The sequence below is a fragment of the Lepidochelys kempii genome, chromosome 2, assembly GCF_965140265.1.
Source record: "Lepidochelys kempii isolate rLepKem1 chromosome 2, rLepKem1.hap2, whole genome shotgun sequence".
Taxonomy (NCBI): Eukaryota; Metazoa; Chordata; order Testudines; family Cheloniidae; genus Lepidochelys; species Lepidochelys kempii.
In genome coordinates, this window is record NC_133257.1 from 25609402 (window position 1) to 25627454 (window position 18053).

Consider the following 18053-nt stretch of genomic DNA (forward strand, 5'->3'; position numbering starts at 1 on the left):
GGTACAGTGTGGGCAGCAGTACTGCAAACTTTCTCATGCCCTCTTTGGCCAATGTGCCTCATCACTGACCTTGAGAGACTTGTCTACAGGTAAGGGGGAAGTTCAGACATTGTTCCATTCAGTCTTTAGATTCTCACTTGGACTGCAGATAAGGCTGTCATGCCAGTAAAAGCCATCTGTGACTTTTCTAACATGGGCTCTTGTCCACTAGGAACTGGAGTGAGACCACAGATTCATCTCCCATAGAGTATAGAATGCTGTCAGATGGTCATTTGTCACCTGTTTGGCAGGAGATTTGAAGCAGTGACTTAAAGGTGATGAACTCCATGTCCAATTACTAGTCTTGAGCCATTCAGTCCTTTGGAAATAGTAATATTCTAGTTCTGAGGAGCATTAAGCATCCCCTCAATATACTCCTTTTGTTCTTCCCCTCCCCTGGTGTCATCATGCCAACCCATTATTCAGGCCAAGAACAACAGAGACTGAACATCACAATTGCTGGATTCGCTCATTGCTAGGCTTGAGTTACACTGAGTGCTCCTAGTCCCTGCTGGATGAGACCAAGGGAACAAGTCTGAGACCTGGACGTATATCTTAGCTCTATTCATGATATGGTGTCACTAAGCCATGTCTACACTACCACCTATGTCAGCAAAACTTAAAAAAACCATGCCCCTGAGCGACATATTGGCATAAGTGGGAGTGAGCCCAGCACTGTGTTGGCAGGAGAGCTTGCCACTCATCGGAGGCAGTTTCATTATGTGGTAGACCAGCTACATGAGCAATAGTATAGCTGCGCTGTTGCAAGGTCTCTAGTGTAGACATAGCCAACTCAGGCATATTTGAATTGCAAAGTTTATTGTCAGCCAAACTCTCTCTTCCAAGCGTGTACGCTTCCATTATTCAGATAATAACTAAACGAACTTGTACCACTCCCTCTGGTTTCATTGTAGCTCCCTGAGTTTATACTGCCTCAGCAAAGATTAAACATCAGGCTTCAATCTTAAAGAAATGAATGTGATGATTAAAAATGGTACTTTAAGCAACATTCATTTGAATAATCCATCAAAAAAACAAATGAGCCTTCAGCAATGTTTTTGTGTTGATAAAGTCTCTTTTCTGTTTAAACTATAAATCACTTGCATTTGTTCCCCTATTCTGTAGCCTACGGAGAAATATAATGAATTCCTAACAAGGAAGCAGCAGTCTAAGCTTCAATAGCCATTGCCTGGAATAAATGTTTTAGAACTGCCACTGCAAGATATATCTCTTTTTTATGGGCTAAGTTCCTGGCTGATTCACACCCTAGGCAATTCCATTGACTTCAGTTAGGTTACATGGGTTCAGTTGCATAAGCTGATGCATGGAATTTGGCCTCAGATATTTGCAAAGTGTCTTAGAGATGAAAGAATGATATGCTAAAGAGCCGACTGAGATCCTGTGGAAGTCAGCGGTGAGGCCCCTATGGACTTCAACAGAAGCTCCTAGATCAAGTCTGATATGTGCTGCAGTGATCACCATAGAATCATAAAATATCAGGGTTGGAAGGGACCTCAGGAGGTCATCTAGTCCAACCCCCTGCTCAAAGCAGGACCAATCCCCAACTAAATCATCCCAGCCAGGGCTTTGTCAAGCCTGACCTTAAAAACTTCAAAGGAAGGAAATTCCACCACCTCCCTAGCTAACGCATTCCAGTGTTTCACCACCCTCCTAGTGAAAAAGTTTTTCCTAATATCCAGCCTAAACCTCCCCCACTGCAACTTGAGACCATTACTCCTCGTTCTGTCATCTGCTACCATTGAGAACAGTCTAGATCCATCCTCTTTGGAACCCCCTTTCAGGTAGTTGAAAGCAGCTATCAAATCCCCCCTCATTCTTCTCTTCCACAGACTAAACAATCCCAGTTCCCTCAGCCTCTCTTCATAAGTCATGTGTTCCAGTCCCCTAATCATTTTTGTTGCCCTCTGCTGGACGCTTTCCAGTTTTTCCACATCCTTCTTGTAGTGTGGGGCCCAAAACTGGACACAGTACTCCAGATGAGGCTTCTCCAATGTCGAATAGAGGGGAACGATCACGTCCCTCGATCTGCTGACAATGTCCCTACTTATACATCTCAAAATGCCATTGGCCTTCTTGGCAACAACGGCACACTGCTGACTCATATCCAGCTTCTCGTCCACTGTAACCTCTAGGTCCTTTTCTGCAGAACTGCTGATGAGCCATTTGGTCCCTAGTCTGTAGCGGTGCATGGGATTCTTCCGTCCTAAGTGCAGGACTCTGCACTTGTCCTTGTTGAACCTCATCAGATTTCTTTTGGCCTAATCCTCTAATTTGTCTAGGTCCCTCTGTATCCTGTCCCCACCCTTCAACGTATCTACCTCTCCTCTCAGTTTAGTGTCATCTGCAAACTTGCTGAGAGTGCAATCCACACCATCCTCTAGATCATCAATGAAGATACTGAACAAAACCAGCCCAAGGACCGACCCTTGGGGCACTCCACTTGATACTGGCTGCCAACTAGCCATGGAGCCATTGATCATTATATCTATAAGTAGGCATTTATAAACAGTGACCACATGATGGTATTCTCCCCCTAAGTGTAGAAACAACTAGCGTAACCATGAGCTGTCTCTTGGTTAATGCTTGCTTTTAAGGGAAGTCACGGTGTTATTATTTTGTATATCAACTGCCTGGGAACACGTACGTTGAACAGGAGTGATCTGATTTAGCTGAAACAATGTGGACAAGACATTTAGTTTATATTAGTGGTGTTCAAATAATGTAGTTTACCATGTACCCCCTTCTAAGATAGGTAGAGGTGATGTGTGGGATGGGTACATGGGGTCACGTGCTCCCCACAGATTTCTGCCTTCCATTTGGTAACAGCTTCTAGAGGTTTTCAAACTGTGGGGCATGTCCCTCTGGGGGGCATGGAGGAACATTCAGGGGGGCAAGCGGTAACTTGAGTTTGAACTTTTTGAGCTGAGCCCCCTGTGTGCGTTACAATTTTTGGTTGCATCCCCCCCCACCAACCCAGACAGGCTGGGTGGCCTGCTGAGGAGAGTCAGGGGGTGGCGGTGGTGCTCCCTCTCCGAGCCCTGCCATGCAGGGCTGGTCAGAGCCCTCTCAAAACATTCCTTGCACCCCCTAGGGGAGCATGCCCCACCACTAAAAATATCTCTGATTCTGAGTTGCACAGTGGCTGCAATTTTAATTGAAAGGAGACTAAACGTTGATTAGATTGCCAAGTCTTACTAAATAAAATGCATTGTCTGGCATTACAGAATTGTTCCAACGTACCCCAGACAAAAGCTTATGTACCCCCAGGGGTACGCATACCCCAGTTTGAAAACACTTTATATGAAAGTGCAGGAGCTGGTTCCAGTAACTTTTTTAAAAAATTCCACAATTCTCAAGTCTCCTCACTGCAGCCCTTCTTTCCCCTTTCCTTACAAATTTCATTTGGCCTGGTCTGCAATTCTTCAGATCCTTCATCTCCAGCCCACTGGTGAGGCACATCCCACACCACAAATCCCTTCATGGCTCAGATTTCAACTCTGATCAGCTTGGTATTAACTAGCAGTTTGGTATTCCTCACCTTTTGGTCCAGGTAAAATGGTGTGTGTCGAACAGATGTCTGTTGCAGGTTGATTGTCAGCATCGAAACCAAAAATTTGAACTTGAAAAATAAAGAACACTACTAAAGTTCCACATGTCCTCCACTGTTGTCCTTTCATGCTGCTCATCCCTGCAGTTCCTCAGGAAATGCCTTTCGTTGTTCCAGTCTTGAAAAATACAAGTTGATTCTAAAATAAATGTTTCACTAAATGAGGCAGAGCAAAGACTTGGAAGCTTACATTTGAAAGAAAGCTAAATAAAGTGGGGAAAAGGAGGTCACTGATGTGTTAGTTTTTTTGTATCCTGCACAGATGATACATTGTCCAGAATATTTATTTAACAGTGACAGCTGTTTATTCCAATTTATCTTTTAGTTGTGAAATATTTAGCTGCATTGGCCAGAGGAAATGTCTTGGATATATGAGGCTCTCTCTGTTTTTGTTAGCCTTTTCTTTTTACACTTATAATGGGGAAACCCGACACTCCATTCATTCAGAATAGAAAGACTTTGATTTTCTATCCAAATGAATGTCAATTAATTATAAGATGCTTGTACTGTGTTGTTAGGTAAGGAAATTAATTTATGCTCGTCCTAACAGGTAAGGGACATATACCAACAAGAGCCTGCCAAAACCCCCAGAAGCAATAGAATGGTGCAGCTCTGCTTCAAGGAGAAGTCATAGAATGGGACTTCACACCTCCTGCATGCCATGCTGCAGAATTCTCTGGTGGCTCCAGGCAGCATGGTGGAGGACTGAGAGGGAAGGGTGAGAGATGGGTGTGAGCAGTGGGTCTGTGAACCAAGCTGATCTGCCAGCCAGAATCCACAGGACATGGCTGCTATTAGGGCCTCGAAACTGTTGTAGTGGTTGCTTTGTGGCCTCCCTGGCTTTGTTGCTGGACAAGATCCAGAAGGACAACTTTGAGCACTGAAGCCACAGAAGAGGTAAAGTTTGAGCAATAGCAGTGCAAAATTCTCCACCCCGCCTTTACCCCATGCATCCCATTGCCAGCCAGGAGAGATGATCTCCATAGGCAATGGAGTAGTTCAGGCTCCATGCCCATTCAGTCTTTGTTTTCTCAGCTGCACTGCAAAAGAGGTTTTCAGTTAGTGCTGGTTTTGATTTGTGTGACATGGTTCTCCGAGTTTTGCTCTGAGTTTGTGGGTTTGAAGCTCAAACTCAGAGACAAAGGGGTGTAAAATCCCCTGTTTAGAGGAACTAGTGTGTGATTCCCTGGAGGAATTCTGGCAATCACAAGAATTCTTCCTGGGGCCTCTGTTTACTGTGTGGTCCCGGTGCACCTTTTCCCAGAGCAACCCTACCCAAAAAAGGCAGGCTCTAGCTCTTAATTAGATAAAAAACATAGTAAGAACATCAACGAATCATGGCAGGTGGGGAGCAAAGGCAGATGGATGCTCATATTAATCTCTGGTGGGACTCTACTAACTTTTGTCCCATTACATCCTGGATGACTTTAGCTCAATAAGGGGAGAGCTGCTCTTGAAGTGGGGGCCAATTTGTTAGAGCTGAGCAATTTATTGCTGGCTACACACACGTTTGTTTATGCTACACACACATGTTTGTTTAAGCGAAAACATATTAAAGAGGAGAAATACCTTTTCAGATGCTTTCCTCATTATTTAAAGAGAAATTAATTTTATAGCCCTACAAGCTTTTGACAGACAGATAACATCGCAGCAAGTATTCCCATACAGAAGTGTGCAGTTACACAAGACACTACTCTTTTTTGATGGCTGGAGACCTTTGAATCTCAAGCACGTGGTGGGGAAATCTTGGCCACATTGGAAAATTACCACTGATTCGGCAGGGTGAAGATTTCGCCTCCAATATCCAGTCTTGTCATGGGTTACCATGCTGTTTCAAAACAAACACTCCCTCTCTCTTTATTATTGTGCCATGCACTCTGCTTTTCAGAAATGTAAGAAGACAGATCCTTGTCCCAAAGAGCATGCAGTCTAAGTAAGACGGAGGGAATGAAAACAAATACACCATAGCTAGAGGGGGATTCAGGAAGAATAAGAATTGGGATTGTGGGTGGATGGAGTTGCCCCTGGAATAAACTTGACTGTGGGTGATTTGCATTGTGAACTGTGCCTATCACTTCGTAAATTGTAAATGTGTGTTGTTTATCCTTGCCCTTTTTCTGACACTTCACTTCCATTTTGGGGGCAAAAAGTCCATTTAAGCACAAGACACCCATGGTGTAGGAGCAGGAAGTTAGTGTAGTTGGTTCTGAGGAGAGCTTTAAAGAGGCATGTTGGCAAACCAATGTGAATGGCAGAATCTGCTCAGCAGTGCTGAGAAATCTTCCAGCAATTGTCTGATATTCTTCAGCAGTAAATAGTGATCGGGGAAGTGATGCAGGCAAACGTTTGCTCAGAGAATTCAGTGGTGACTGAGCTGTAATGAGGTACATTGGCCATTGTGAAGGAGTACTTGTGGCACCTTAGAGACTAACCAATTTATTTGAGCATAAGCTTTCATGAGCTACAGCTCACTTCATCGGATGCATAAAGTGGAAAATACAGTGAGGATGTTTTTATACACACAGAACATGAAAAAAAAATTGAAGATGTTTTTATACACACAGACCATGAAAAAATGGGTGTTTATCACTACAAAAGGTTTTCTCTCTCCCGCACCCCACTCTCCTGCTGGTAATAGCTTATCTAAAGTGATCACTCTCCTTACAATGTGTATGATAATCAAGGTGGGCCATTTCCAGCACAAATCTAGGGTTTAACAAGAACGTCTGAGGAACAGTGGGGAGAGAAGGGGTAGGAAAAAACAAGGGGAAATAGGTTACCTTGCATAATGACTTAGCCACTCCCAGTCTCTATTCAAGCCTAAGTTAATTGTATCCAATTTGCAAATGAATTCCAATTCAGCAGTCTCTCGCTGGAGTCTGGTTTTGAAGTTTTTCTGTTGTAATATCACAACTTTCATGTCTGTGATCGCGTGACCAGAGAGATTGAAGTGTTCTCCGACTGGTTTATGAATGTTATAATTCTTGACATCTGATTTGTGTCCATTTATTCTTTTACATAGAGACTGTCCAGTTTGACCAATATACATGGCAGAGGGGCATTGCTTGCACATGGCGGCATATATCACATTGGTAGATGTGCAGGTGAACGAGCCTCTGATAGTGTGGCTGATGCTATTAGGCCCTGTGATGGTGTCCCCTGAATAGATATGTGGGCGCAGTTGGCAACGGGCTTTGTTGCAAGGATAGGTTCCTGGGTTAGTGGTTCTGTTGTGTGGTATGTAGTTGCTGATGAGTATTTGCTTCAGACTGGGGGGGCTGTCTGTAGGCCAGGACTGGCCTGTCTCCCAAGATTTGTGAGAGTGTTGGGTCGTCCTTCAGGATAGGTTGTAGATCCTTCATAGTGCGTTGGAGAGGTTTTAGTTGGGGGCTGAAGGTGACGGCTAGTGGCGTTCTGTTATTTTCTTTGTTAGGCCTGTCCTGTAGTAGGTGACTTCTGGGTACTCTTCTGGCTCTGTCAATCTATTTCTTCACTTCAGCAGGTGGGTATTGTAGTTGTAAGAATGCTTGATAGAGATCTTGTAGGTGTTTGTCTCTGTCTGAGGGGTTGGAGCAAATGCGGTTGTATCGTAGAGCTTGGCTTTAGACAATGGACCGTGTGGTGTGGTCAGGGTGAAAGCTGGAGGCATGTAGGTAGGAATAGCGGTCAGTAGGTTTCCAGTATAGGGTGGCATTTATGTGACCATCGCTTATTAGTACCATAGTGTCCAGGAAGTGGATCTCTTGTGTGGACTGGTCCAGGCTGAGGTTGATGGTGGGATGGAAATTGTTGAAATCATGGTGGAATTCCTCAAGGGCTTCTTTTCCATGGGTCCAGATGATGAAGATGTTATCAATATAGCACAAGTAGAGTAGGGGCATTAGGGGATGAGAGCTGAGGAAGCGTTGTTCTAAGTCAGCCATAAAAATGTTGGCATACTGTGGGGCCATGAGGGTACCCATAGCAGTGCCGCTGATTTGAAGGTATACATTGTCCCCAAATGTGGAATAGTTATGGGTGAGGCCATATGGGTGGCCATATGGGTGGCCAGATGCTAGTGCCAACTTGATTGATTAGCACAGTCCCACATACTGGCCTCAACTCTTTACACATACTGCCTATACCGGAGATAAGACTCAGATCGGAGTGCTCAGGGTCCACCTGCAGCAGCTCTAGCCCAAGACTTCAATAGTTCAGGGAGCTTCCCTATACTTGTACTGACCAACTACTAGGATCTGCAGGTGTTCAAAGGCAAAATGTCTGCCAATGGTACTTACATGGCCCAGTGGTTTGAGCATTGGCCTGCTAAACCCAGGGGTGTGAGTTCAATCCTTGAGGGGGCCATTTAGGGATCTGGGGCAAAAATTTGGGATTGGTCCTGCTTTGAGCAGGGGGTTGGACTAGATGACCTCCTGAGGTCCCTTCCAACCCTGATAGTCTATGATTCTATGATACTACCACAGTATCTGAGGACAAGACTTTCCAGCCTGCCATACCAGATATTAAGTTAATTCCAATACTGTCAAAGCTTGGAACTGATTAGAGAAGGAAAGAATAGAGGGAAATAGAATGGTATGATATGGCACACAAGAGACGGGGCGGGGGGAAGGTATTTTAAAGCTTTTAGGCCCAGATTGGGATTTAGGTGCCTAATTCTCATTGATTTCTCATTTAAAATCTGACCCTTTGTGTTCTGACACCATGTCATATTTTATAACATTTGCTTTATGTGGCTGTAGTCTGTAAACAGCAGCTCTGCACTACGTTATTCCAGTCAGAGACTCGGGCAGTGACTGGAATAACGTAAGCAAACAGCTTTATGAGCATCGGCAAACAGCTTCCAGAAAGAACTGCACTTTACAGCTGATTAAAAGAATTCATCCCAAGTCTTGTTGCCTGTACAGTCAATTAAATAGAGATTTTAAGATAGTCTGCAATAGTCTCACATAACTTCCAACATGATATTCAAGAGGTTACACGTGACCCAGCCGTCTTGGTGACAATGGCCTAATATCCATTCTGGCCTTGCTTATGTTGCATTGTTCAAACATATCCAAGTTACGCTTAGCCTCTGCTCACACTTATACTGGGACGTCACAGCCTTGTGTCCCTAGTTATGCAGCGTGCAAGGATTTACAAGATCAAAGCCTACATTTATTATAGATCTTCAAACATGTGGCCTGAAAATAATATATGGTCAGTTCTTACTTAAAGCCCACTTCAGTGGGGTGTATAAAATATGCAGCAACAGGCCCTCTTCACGCTTATTCACACCTCCCAGGAATCACACCACATTAACAGGAACATCTAGGTTAATTTCATCCCTATTGTCAGTTCAAGCAGTTGGCCACAGAGCACTTCAAGTTTTTCCTGTTACTGAAAATGACTGTTGGCTACAATAATACTCTCATGAGACTCCATGAAAGTCCTGATATTAACTAATGTCACCCTTATGGCTGTCCATGGAAACACACATAGATACTGCCAAACATTGGGGTTGTTTTAAAAAAAAGGAATTCCAAGTTCTGTTATATATATATATAAAGGTATATATATAAAGGGAAAAGCTGCAATTGTTTCATAATTTGTGTTAGAGTGCAGCCTGTTCCTATGTCAGAACAGAACCCAGCAAACAAGCAGGCAGTGATTCAGTTCCAGTGAATGACTTACAAAATAGCCTCCAGCTCTTGCTGACCTGAGTAGCACTGAATAAGTGTCCTACCCTGGGAAAATATTTCCTGCTTCATTTTCATAAATATTTATGTAATTCCTTCTGGGAACCATGCCTCCTTTAGAAAACTAAGCCCGCTGCTTCATGACACAAATTTAACTCTGTTTACATTTGAGAGAGGAGCCCTATCTCAGATATCTTTTTTTTTTCACTTGCATATCATTCTCCCTTCAAAAATCTAATAATGGGCCCGAGTCACAGGATTAGGATCCAGATCTGCAATTTGGCCATTCCAAAGGTGGTTTGGAGTGCTAGTATTTCACGTTGTCAACACAGGGGCCAGATGCAGAATCCAGACCTGAATCTGAGCTTCCCCATCAGTTCAGATCCACGGGTCTGGTTTGAGACCCATCTCTAAACACTATATACAAGGAACAAAACAATTGCAGGGTAGAACTCTCAAAACTTTTATAGTTGGAAACAGCCCTCCATTTATAGCAGGAAATGCACTGCTTCCAACCTAAATGGAGTTAACCTGGTATCTTCAAGTATCATCTCTCAGTGCTTGATGATACCACCCTTGTATTGGCAGGGGGAGGAAGGGAATCATGCACAAAAGATGGGAACTGAGAATCCCCCTGGGAGAGCGAGCATTTTCTTCTTCTCCACAAAAGCTAAGTTTAGGGTGACAACATGTATTTTAATATATTAAAGCACAGATAGACCAAGGATCTTGGGGGGAAAGGGGGAACTGACAAGAAGTCAGTATGGCATACACCCTAACACACTATTGTCCCCTCCACTGAAGGATAGGCAGTGTTTGGGACTTTGGAGGAGGTTTGTTCATTGCTGGGAGAGAAGTTATTGACAGAGGGTGAAATTTGGCCTTATATAGAGAGCCAGCACAAGACGTAGACCTTATGCTGGTTCTCTGCTTAGGGCTGAATTTCATCCTAACACCTAAGCCTTGTGCTGCCTCTCTACATAGGGCCAAATTTCACCCATCTTGTACACAAGTCCTGTTTACCTTGAACAATAATGGCAAAACCAACAGCAAAGCTCCTCAGCGAAAGCTCCACTTCCAGAACTGCAGTGATAGTACTGAGCACCATTAGCCATCAGATTCTCTGGCCAAGTCTGTCCCTGTCTCCCTCTTCCAGCATTCTGGCTGTTGTGTTCTGCCTATCCCCCTTTGTTTTAAATGTTGCTACCAAACACATGGTGGTGTATTATAAATCGTGTTAAAACTTTAAATGCTCAGTGGTTATTTCTGGTCCTGCCTGCAGACTAGAGGGCTTTGTAAGGAAGCAAGGGATGTGGGCCCAGCAGAGTCAGTGATCAGAGAGCCAGGCTAGAGTCAGGTGGAGTGGGTTGTGCTTTCTGTTTTGGGTTCTTGTGTGTTATTGTTCTGAATTCTAAGAAATAAAGAAGTGTTACATTGCAACCTTCCAGCAAGAGTAATTTATGATTTTATCTAATGCGTGTGTGTCTGTGTGTGTGTGCCTGGAACATAACACCCCCACACACACAAACACACACGCACTTGCTTAGTTATTTATTTATCTTTTTTCACTATTTAGTGTATGATGTCATCCAAACTTGTTACCCACACAAATTCTCTGTTACACACGCACTAGGGCACCCACCCTTACCCAGTTCCCAAGGCTCAAGGCGTGACCCACTTGATTTAGACAAACCCACCCTTTCCCAATTGCCAGGGCTCAGGGTCACCAGCTCCCAGGGCTCAGTGCATAATCTGGTTAATTTAAGTACTCACCTGTCCCTTTCCTAATTCCTAGGGCTCAGGGCATACTCTTTACGGGTTTGCATGACCTTTTACCAGCAAAAGAGCCTTACACAGTAATATACTTTTCCTCTATTTATTAACAATTAACAAGCAAAATGTTATGCTCACCAATCCTGATCATGCAGGCGGACTTTCCCTGTTGGCCAGGCAAGGTCACTCTTGTCTGTATTCTGGTTGCTGCACGTCATGGTCATGCAGAGGATTCTTAGCAGTTCTGATCTTAGGCTGTGCCTTAGAGGTGAGTTCTTCTTCTTCCAGGTCTTTCCTGCTTCTTATTCTGTTCCTTCTGCGGGTCTCCTTCTTGGACCCCAGTTTATATAGTAAATAGCTATACCTGCCTAGTTATACCTTAACCAATCAAAACTGTGCTAGGCACTTTCCAAACAAGGGTCCCTGCCCTGAAGTGCTTTCTTAGAACTTCTCTAGAATTTTACATCTGCAAATCTCAAAACACTTTATAAAGTGGTGCATGGTAGAGCAGGCAGAGGAGAGAGGAGGCAGCTGGTGGTCCAGAGTAATTTCTGAACTCATTCTAGCTGCTTCAGTAATTTTTGGCCTGCAAATTAAGAAGGGGGGAAAAAAACCCAAAGGGACTCAGGTGGGAAGTGAAGAGAGCACTGCATTGTTGGGGTGGGGAACGAGTAAGTGGGAGCAGGACCCACTGGGAACTAGAGAAACCTTGAAGGTTTAGAGTGCATTCTGAAGCACAGTTTGGCAAAATGTGGCCTAGAACACTGTGTTGGTATCCTGCTAGTAAAATATTTGTTTAAATAGACTTCTAGCTAACACAGTTCCAACTCTAGCATAGTCCATGTCTAGCACAGTCTGTGTCCTAGCTGAAGGCTTCTTCGCTTCTTGGGTCACATCATTGTGCAGCGTGGGGTATATTGGCTCTGTAACACAAAACCCCTTACAGCTCTGTGCGTGTTTTATGAATGTCTTATACAGCCATCTAGTGTCTGGCACACAGAGGCTAAGGGACTTACTAGTAGATACAGTTCTCCTTTGTCTTAAGTGGTAGAGGCTTGTGATTTTGGATCTGAAAGACCAGGTGCTAGTCCCAGGTTCATGTGCATATCTGATTTACACAGTCATTGTTGTTTTTTGTATTACATGGATTTGTTATAATGTCGCCTTGCATAACACACAAGTGTACAATTCAGTACTAGTATGTAGTGATTTCTCTGCTTCTGGAGAAGTTCACACCTCTCTAGACATTGTCCAGCCATCTGTGACAGAAATAAATTTTATCTCCGGGGCTCATTAAAGTACTTCTGGTTAGTAATTTCCCATTGGAATGTACCAGTGTGAAGCAAATAGCAGGTGTTTTCAGAATATGTTCTTGGGATAGGATAACCAAAACTACAAGCTATTTCCCCCTCATGTTTCACATTCCATACATTTAGGTGCTTTGCTCTACAATTAATCTACTGCCTGCACTTACATATTTAGTCCTGGGTATACAAGAAATGTTCATAAGTCACAGAAGTATTTCAACCATCTCCAGATTTTGCCCTTTGGCATTGTTTAATCATTGGAATTCTAAGCTGATGGGTAATGGAATTTGTATTTAGAAATAACATTAAATCAGTGCCAGAGAGAGATAGCGTAGGTAAAATCTTATCCAACATCTTAATTTCTTCAAATGTTTCTTATCTAGATCCAGCTGGAACAATGTTTTATTAATATGAACCACACTCTTTTTCAGTTCAAGGTCCAGATCTCCAAGGACTTTACATTAGGAATTATACATTTCTGACCAATATTGCCTAATCCAAAGCACTGCATGCTAATGTGTTTTTATCCTAACTTAGATATATTTTAATTCTTTGTTTCCAGTGGAGAGACCTAAAGCCCTGGGTAATAACTAGAACTTGGCATGAGCTGCATAGTTCAGAGCTAGATTAAGATCTGAATTCTTCCAGGGGTCTGGGTTCTCAATGCCAGACCATTTCTAATATTAACCAGTTCCCATCCACAGTGCATAACAGGTATGTGCCATAAAAAGCACACACAATGCTGCATCACATACCTGGTATGGTACCTTTTAAATGCTTATTTCCCACATCAAGAATGATGGTGATTCACAGGGTTTGAATGTGACAAAATGAATAAAGTAATATCATGAAATCTCTCCTCCCCAGTCCTTGTGCAACACACATTCTGGTCCCTGAGATGCAAAAAACTCACTTTGCACGGCGGTGGAGGCAGTTTGGCTGATCGCTCAGTGAATCCATCTCTGTGTTGTTGACATGGCTCATTAACTACAGAATATGTCCACATGAGCAAGACATGCAGCTGTGTCCACATTCCTGGGCTTGGAATCCTGCCCTTGTTGCCCACAGTCAATGTATGCACATGATCATTTAGGTACCCATTCTAATACCCATGTGGTAGGATGGAGTAGTGCCTACTCACATAAGTGGTAAGCCAATTTCACTAGGGCACAGATGAACACTGAAGATGGACTTAGATTAGCATCCTGCTTACTGCTGCTAGTGCCCGCTCCTTTGCTGCAATCAGTCTCTTCTCTATGAAAACAATTTCTTTATGAGTGAATGAGTGAAACCAAAAGGGATTCACAGAAAGCATGTGTTTCACTTTACGGAGGATGTGGAATGAGTCATTTATTCCTGAGAGACTATCCCTGCATGTGGGTGTCAATATGCGCTCAGTACCACCCTGGGCTGACTCTTTCTGAGGTCATTAGAATGGACCTCTTTCATACATAGGTGTGGGGGTGGTGTGTCTTGACATTCTACACCACCCCAGCACCAGAGAAAGTCATGGAATCCTGCACTTTAAGGGGTGACAGGCAAGAGATGTGATTGGCTGAATAGAGTCCTAAACCGAGATTGCAAACTCATGCTGACCTCCTATATGTCTGTACAGCATCAAGCACTCTCTATATAATGATGAACAAAAGCAAGCAATTAAGAACAAAGAGGGGAAACAAAGAAACCAACTGATCTAAAAGAAATAAAAGATAAATGAGAAGACACAATCCATCTATTAGTCAATTGCAAAGGATTAAAACATAGACTAGAAACATATGTTATGCTGAGTTTACTGCTGCCCTGATTCTACAACTCTTACTCCTAAAAGTAATACCTACCTAAGTGGTAATTCAAGGTAGCAGATTCTGGCCACAAGAAAGCCTTTAAATCCTATTCACTATTTAGAATGTGAATCTGTCCTGATTAAAGATTTGGTTTTCTGATTTTCTTTGAATTAGCTGAGCTAAAGGGAATCTGTAAAGGAGTGTGTCACTGGTTTTTTAAAAAGTGATGCAAGGGGTCATATCGGTGATGCAAACAGCCATTAATGATCTAAATCATAAATGTGTGTCAAACGCCAGTTTACAATAACCATAAAGTACTATATATGGAACATATTATGGTTTCTGTCATTAAGCATGCATTCTGATAATACCTTATCATAGACAAAGTGCAGCCACAAAAATGATGCATATGGACAAAATATAAAAGGAAATTATGGGTTTCTATATTGAAATGGAACTACTGATGATGCATATGCCAGACATGAATGACACACAGAGTAGAATTGTTAGTAAACATGGGATAAACTATAAATACACATAAGACCAGACATCACACATTTTTTCAAGTGCCAAACTTCGTATTAACAGAAACAAAACACATCACAAATCTAGACAGACAGTGCTGCTAAGTTATATGGCTGCATGATTCATTCCCTAATGAAATCAATGTCAAGATGACATTTTCCCTCAGGCAGTACTGGCAGTGGCTTATAATTTGGGTAAACTTTCTCTTCCCTATAAAAAAACAAACCATCAAACCAAAAGGTAACCACTGAAATAGCTACCACTTAGCCAAAAAAACAGTATTTAAATGGAGAACAATATAAACCTGCATGAGTCAGTCTACTGTAATTTTTCAGAAAATAGTATGGGTCATAGGGAACAACTTCTGTGTTTCCAAAGAACATAGACCTATTTGGTACGCTTTTTGGAAACAAACTTTGTTTGAATGCATCCGACTAAGTGAGCTGTAGCTCACGAAAGCTTATGCTCAAATACATTTGTTAGTCTCTAAGGTGCCACAAGTACTCCTTTTCTTTTTGTTTCAAATAGTAATTCCCTGCTTTCAATAAACCATTTATCCCTCCTCCTCTTCCCCCCAACACACTGTTCCTCAGACGTTCTTGTCAACTGCTGGAAATGGCCCACCTTGATTATCACTACTGTAAGCAGTGTCAGGATGAGCTCCACCCTGACATCTGGTGGTGAGGTGTGGCAAGTTGTGGAAAAGAACTTCAGGGGCCGATCTCATTTGCATAGGCACACCCACCCCGCCTAGAATGAGGCCATAGCTGCCCAAATGGTCACTTTGGCTGCTGTGGGATCCCCAGTGTCTCTGTTATTGGGGCAGGAAGAATAAATTGTTATTACCCTGATTATGGGAACTGTGCTTGGAACTGTACTTGGCCTTTTGTTATGATGGAGGGACTCACCATCAACTAAGTAGCACTCCCTAGGCAAGGGTCATGGGTTTTAAAACTCTGTGACTGGAGAGAGGCTGGGGACAAGTATTAATACTTGGTGGTATGGGCCCCTTGGTGAGGGCCTTACATGCTGATTGCACTTCCTCCTCTCTCCACTGTGGAATATCAGAGCTAATTTTGATTTTTATTAGGAGTCTAGTTACAGGCTGCTGAGCTCACTTTGAGCTACTAGTGCACCAGCACTGAGGCTCCCCTACTACAAGCTGAATTCACCAAAGAGCTGAACTGACTAAGAGCTGAAATCACTGAGCGTTGTGTTAAGTAGTGGGGGAGCCTGAAGATAGATTGTGGAGCAGTTTGCGGGACGGCTGGAGTGCCTTGTGGACAGGCTGGTGGAGCAGTTCGTGGGACGGCGGGAGCTGCTTGTGGGCCGTGGAGCGGAGCTAAGCGAAGGAGTTCGTGGGGCGGCTGGCGGAGCGGAGCGCCACTATGGAGCTGTGGGGCGGTCAGCTTCAGATCACGTAAGGTGCCTCTTACCCCCGTCCCATCTCCACCCAGGTTGGGAGGTAAAGCTCCGCAGATAAACTTTCGAACTCTGGAGCTGCCCTGACCAGGGACAGAGACTTTTGGGTCATTGGACTTTTGGGACTTTGGGTGATTTGGGGTTGCCGGACTCAAGAACCAAAGGGAAAGGGGCATGCCCCAATTTGTTTGGGGTGGGTTTTTTGCTCATGGGTTGTGTTATGAATCCTGTTGGTGGTGTTTCCCCAACATAATGCCACATTGTTTCTCTCTGTTATTAAAAGGCTTTTTGCTACACTCAGACTATGTGCTTGTGAGAGGGAAGTATTGCCTCTTGGAGGCGCCCAGCGGGGGTGGTATATATTTGTCCCAGGTCACTGGGTGGGGGCTCGAGCCGGTTTGCATTGTGTTATTGGAATGGATCCCCTAGATATTGAACCCGGCCCTTGTTGCTGCCAACTCTGATGGGCAGAAGGGTTACACTACGAAAGGTTCCCCCCCCTCCTGCTGGTAATAGCTCACCTTTCCAGGCAGGTGCACGGCTCTACCTGTGTGGATCATTTTGCAGGATCCTGGTCTTAGACTGTACTTAGATTGTGAGCTTCTCAGTACCAGTGTATTGTCTTCAGGTTTATCTGCAAAGCAGCTAGAATATGCTGGTGTTATATAAATCAATGTAATAAGTAGAGGGGCTTTAGGGAGGCAGAGGGCAATTTACCCATAGAGTATTAGAAGCTGGTCACACCACATGCTCACAGAAAGATGGCACAGGTTGTTTATCAACAAGAATAAAATATTTTTTGCCTTTAAACGTAAAAGTTCAATTTTTGCACAGACACATTTCCTCAAAGAAAGGATATTTTTATACTGCTAGCTAAATCAAAATGAGTTGTAATGGGGAATGTCTTGCCCTAACATATTGTGACCCATCTCTGCTTACTACTTCTCTTGGGATAATAGTTTGGAGGTCCAAAGATTTTGTTCACTGCAGTAGATAGCGCACTTGACAACTCCACAACTGTGTGTATTGGTGTCTTTGGTATTACCTTGAATGGGAAGAGACTGCGAAGATGGTATCTGGCTGTCTTCAGTGACCTTGGTTGTTCTTATTTGATTCATCTTTGCTTGTTAGTCAAGGAATCTCAGTTAAAGGGGTTGGATCCAGATGTTGAGATCTTTGATATCATTTTTTTGACTTGCTATCATTTTTTGATGAGATTGCAAGTGTGACAGATAAAGGCAATAACACAGATGCAAGATAGTTACACTCCTGGAAGGTATTTGACTTGGTACTGTACAATATTTTGATAAGAAACTAGTGTAATACCAAGTCAACGTGGCACACATTTAAACAGATTAAAAACTGGCTAACTGATAGGTCTCAAAATGTAATTGTAAATGAAGACTAATAATCAAATGGGCATGTTTCTAGGTAAGTCCTGTAGGGACTGGTTCTTGCCCATATTCTATTTAACATTTTTATCAATGACCTGGAAGACAACATAAAATCATCACTGATAAAGTTTGCAATGACAAAGACTAGGGGAGTGGTATGAAGACAGGTCACTGTTACAGAGCAATCTGTATTGCTTGATGACTAGGTGCAAGCAAACAATATGAGTTTTAGTACGTCTAAATGTAAGGTAATACATTTAGGAACAAAGAATATTGGCCATGCTTAAACGATGGTCTTCTCTATAATGAGAAGCAGTGACTCTGAAAAGGACTTGGGGGTTATGGTCGATAACCGGCTGAACATGAGCTCCCAAAGCAATGCTGTGGTTGAAAGGAGTAATGAACTGTTTGGATAAATAAACATGAGAATATTGCGTAGGAGTAGGGAGATTATTCAACTTCTGTTTTTGGCACTGGTGCAACTGCTACTTGAATACTGTGTCCAG

General features: G+C 43.2%; 2 protein-coding genes across 6 annotated transcripts in view; one reads left to right on the top strand and one right to left on the bottom strand.

Annotated features, from left to right (window-relative positions):
* The window catches only part of COLEC10 (collectin subfamily member 10), a 36078-nt gene extending 24489 nt beyond the window's left edge, over positions 1 to 11589 (bottom strand). For 2 of the 5 annotated variants that reach the window (XM_073330266.1, XM_073330264.1), the window contains exons 1-2: positions 11254 to 11582; positions 3599 to 3806 (exon numbers count right to left, since the gene is read on the bottom strand). In XM_073330266.1, the coding sequence (XP_073186367.1) occupies positions 3599 to 3746 (148 nt within the window). In that variant the 5' untranslated portion in view covers positions 3747 to 3806; positions 11254 to 11582. Of the gene's footprint in view, positions 1 to 3598; positions 3807 to 11253 lie in introns of all 5 variants that reach the window. The other 3 variants (XM_073330267.1, XM_073330265.1, XM_073330268.1) reach the window with 3 other exon arrangements.
* The window catches only part of TNFRSF11B (TNF receptor superfamily member 11b), an 87387-nt gene continuing 80627 nt past the window's right edge, over positions 11294 to 18053 (top strand). Inside the window, exons 1-2 of the mRNA XM_073330262.1 lie at positions 11294 to 11383; positions 15822 to 16151. The gene's annotated coding sequence lies outside the window, so the exon portion shown is untranslated. The remainder of the gene's footprint in view (positions 11384 to 15821; positions 16152 to 18053) is intronic.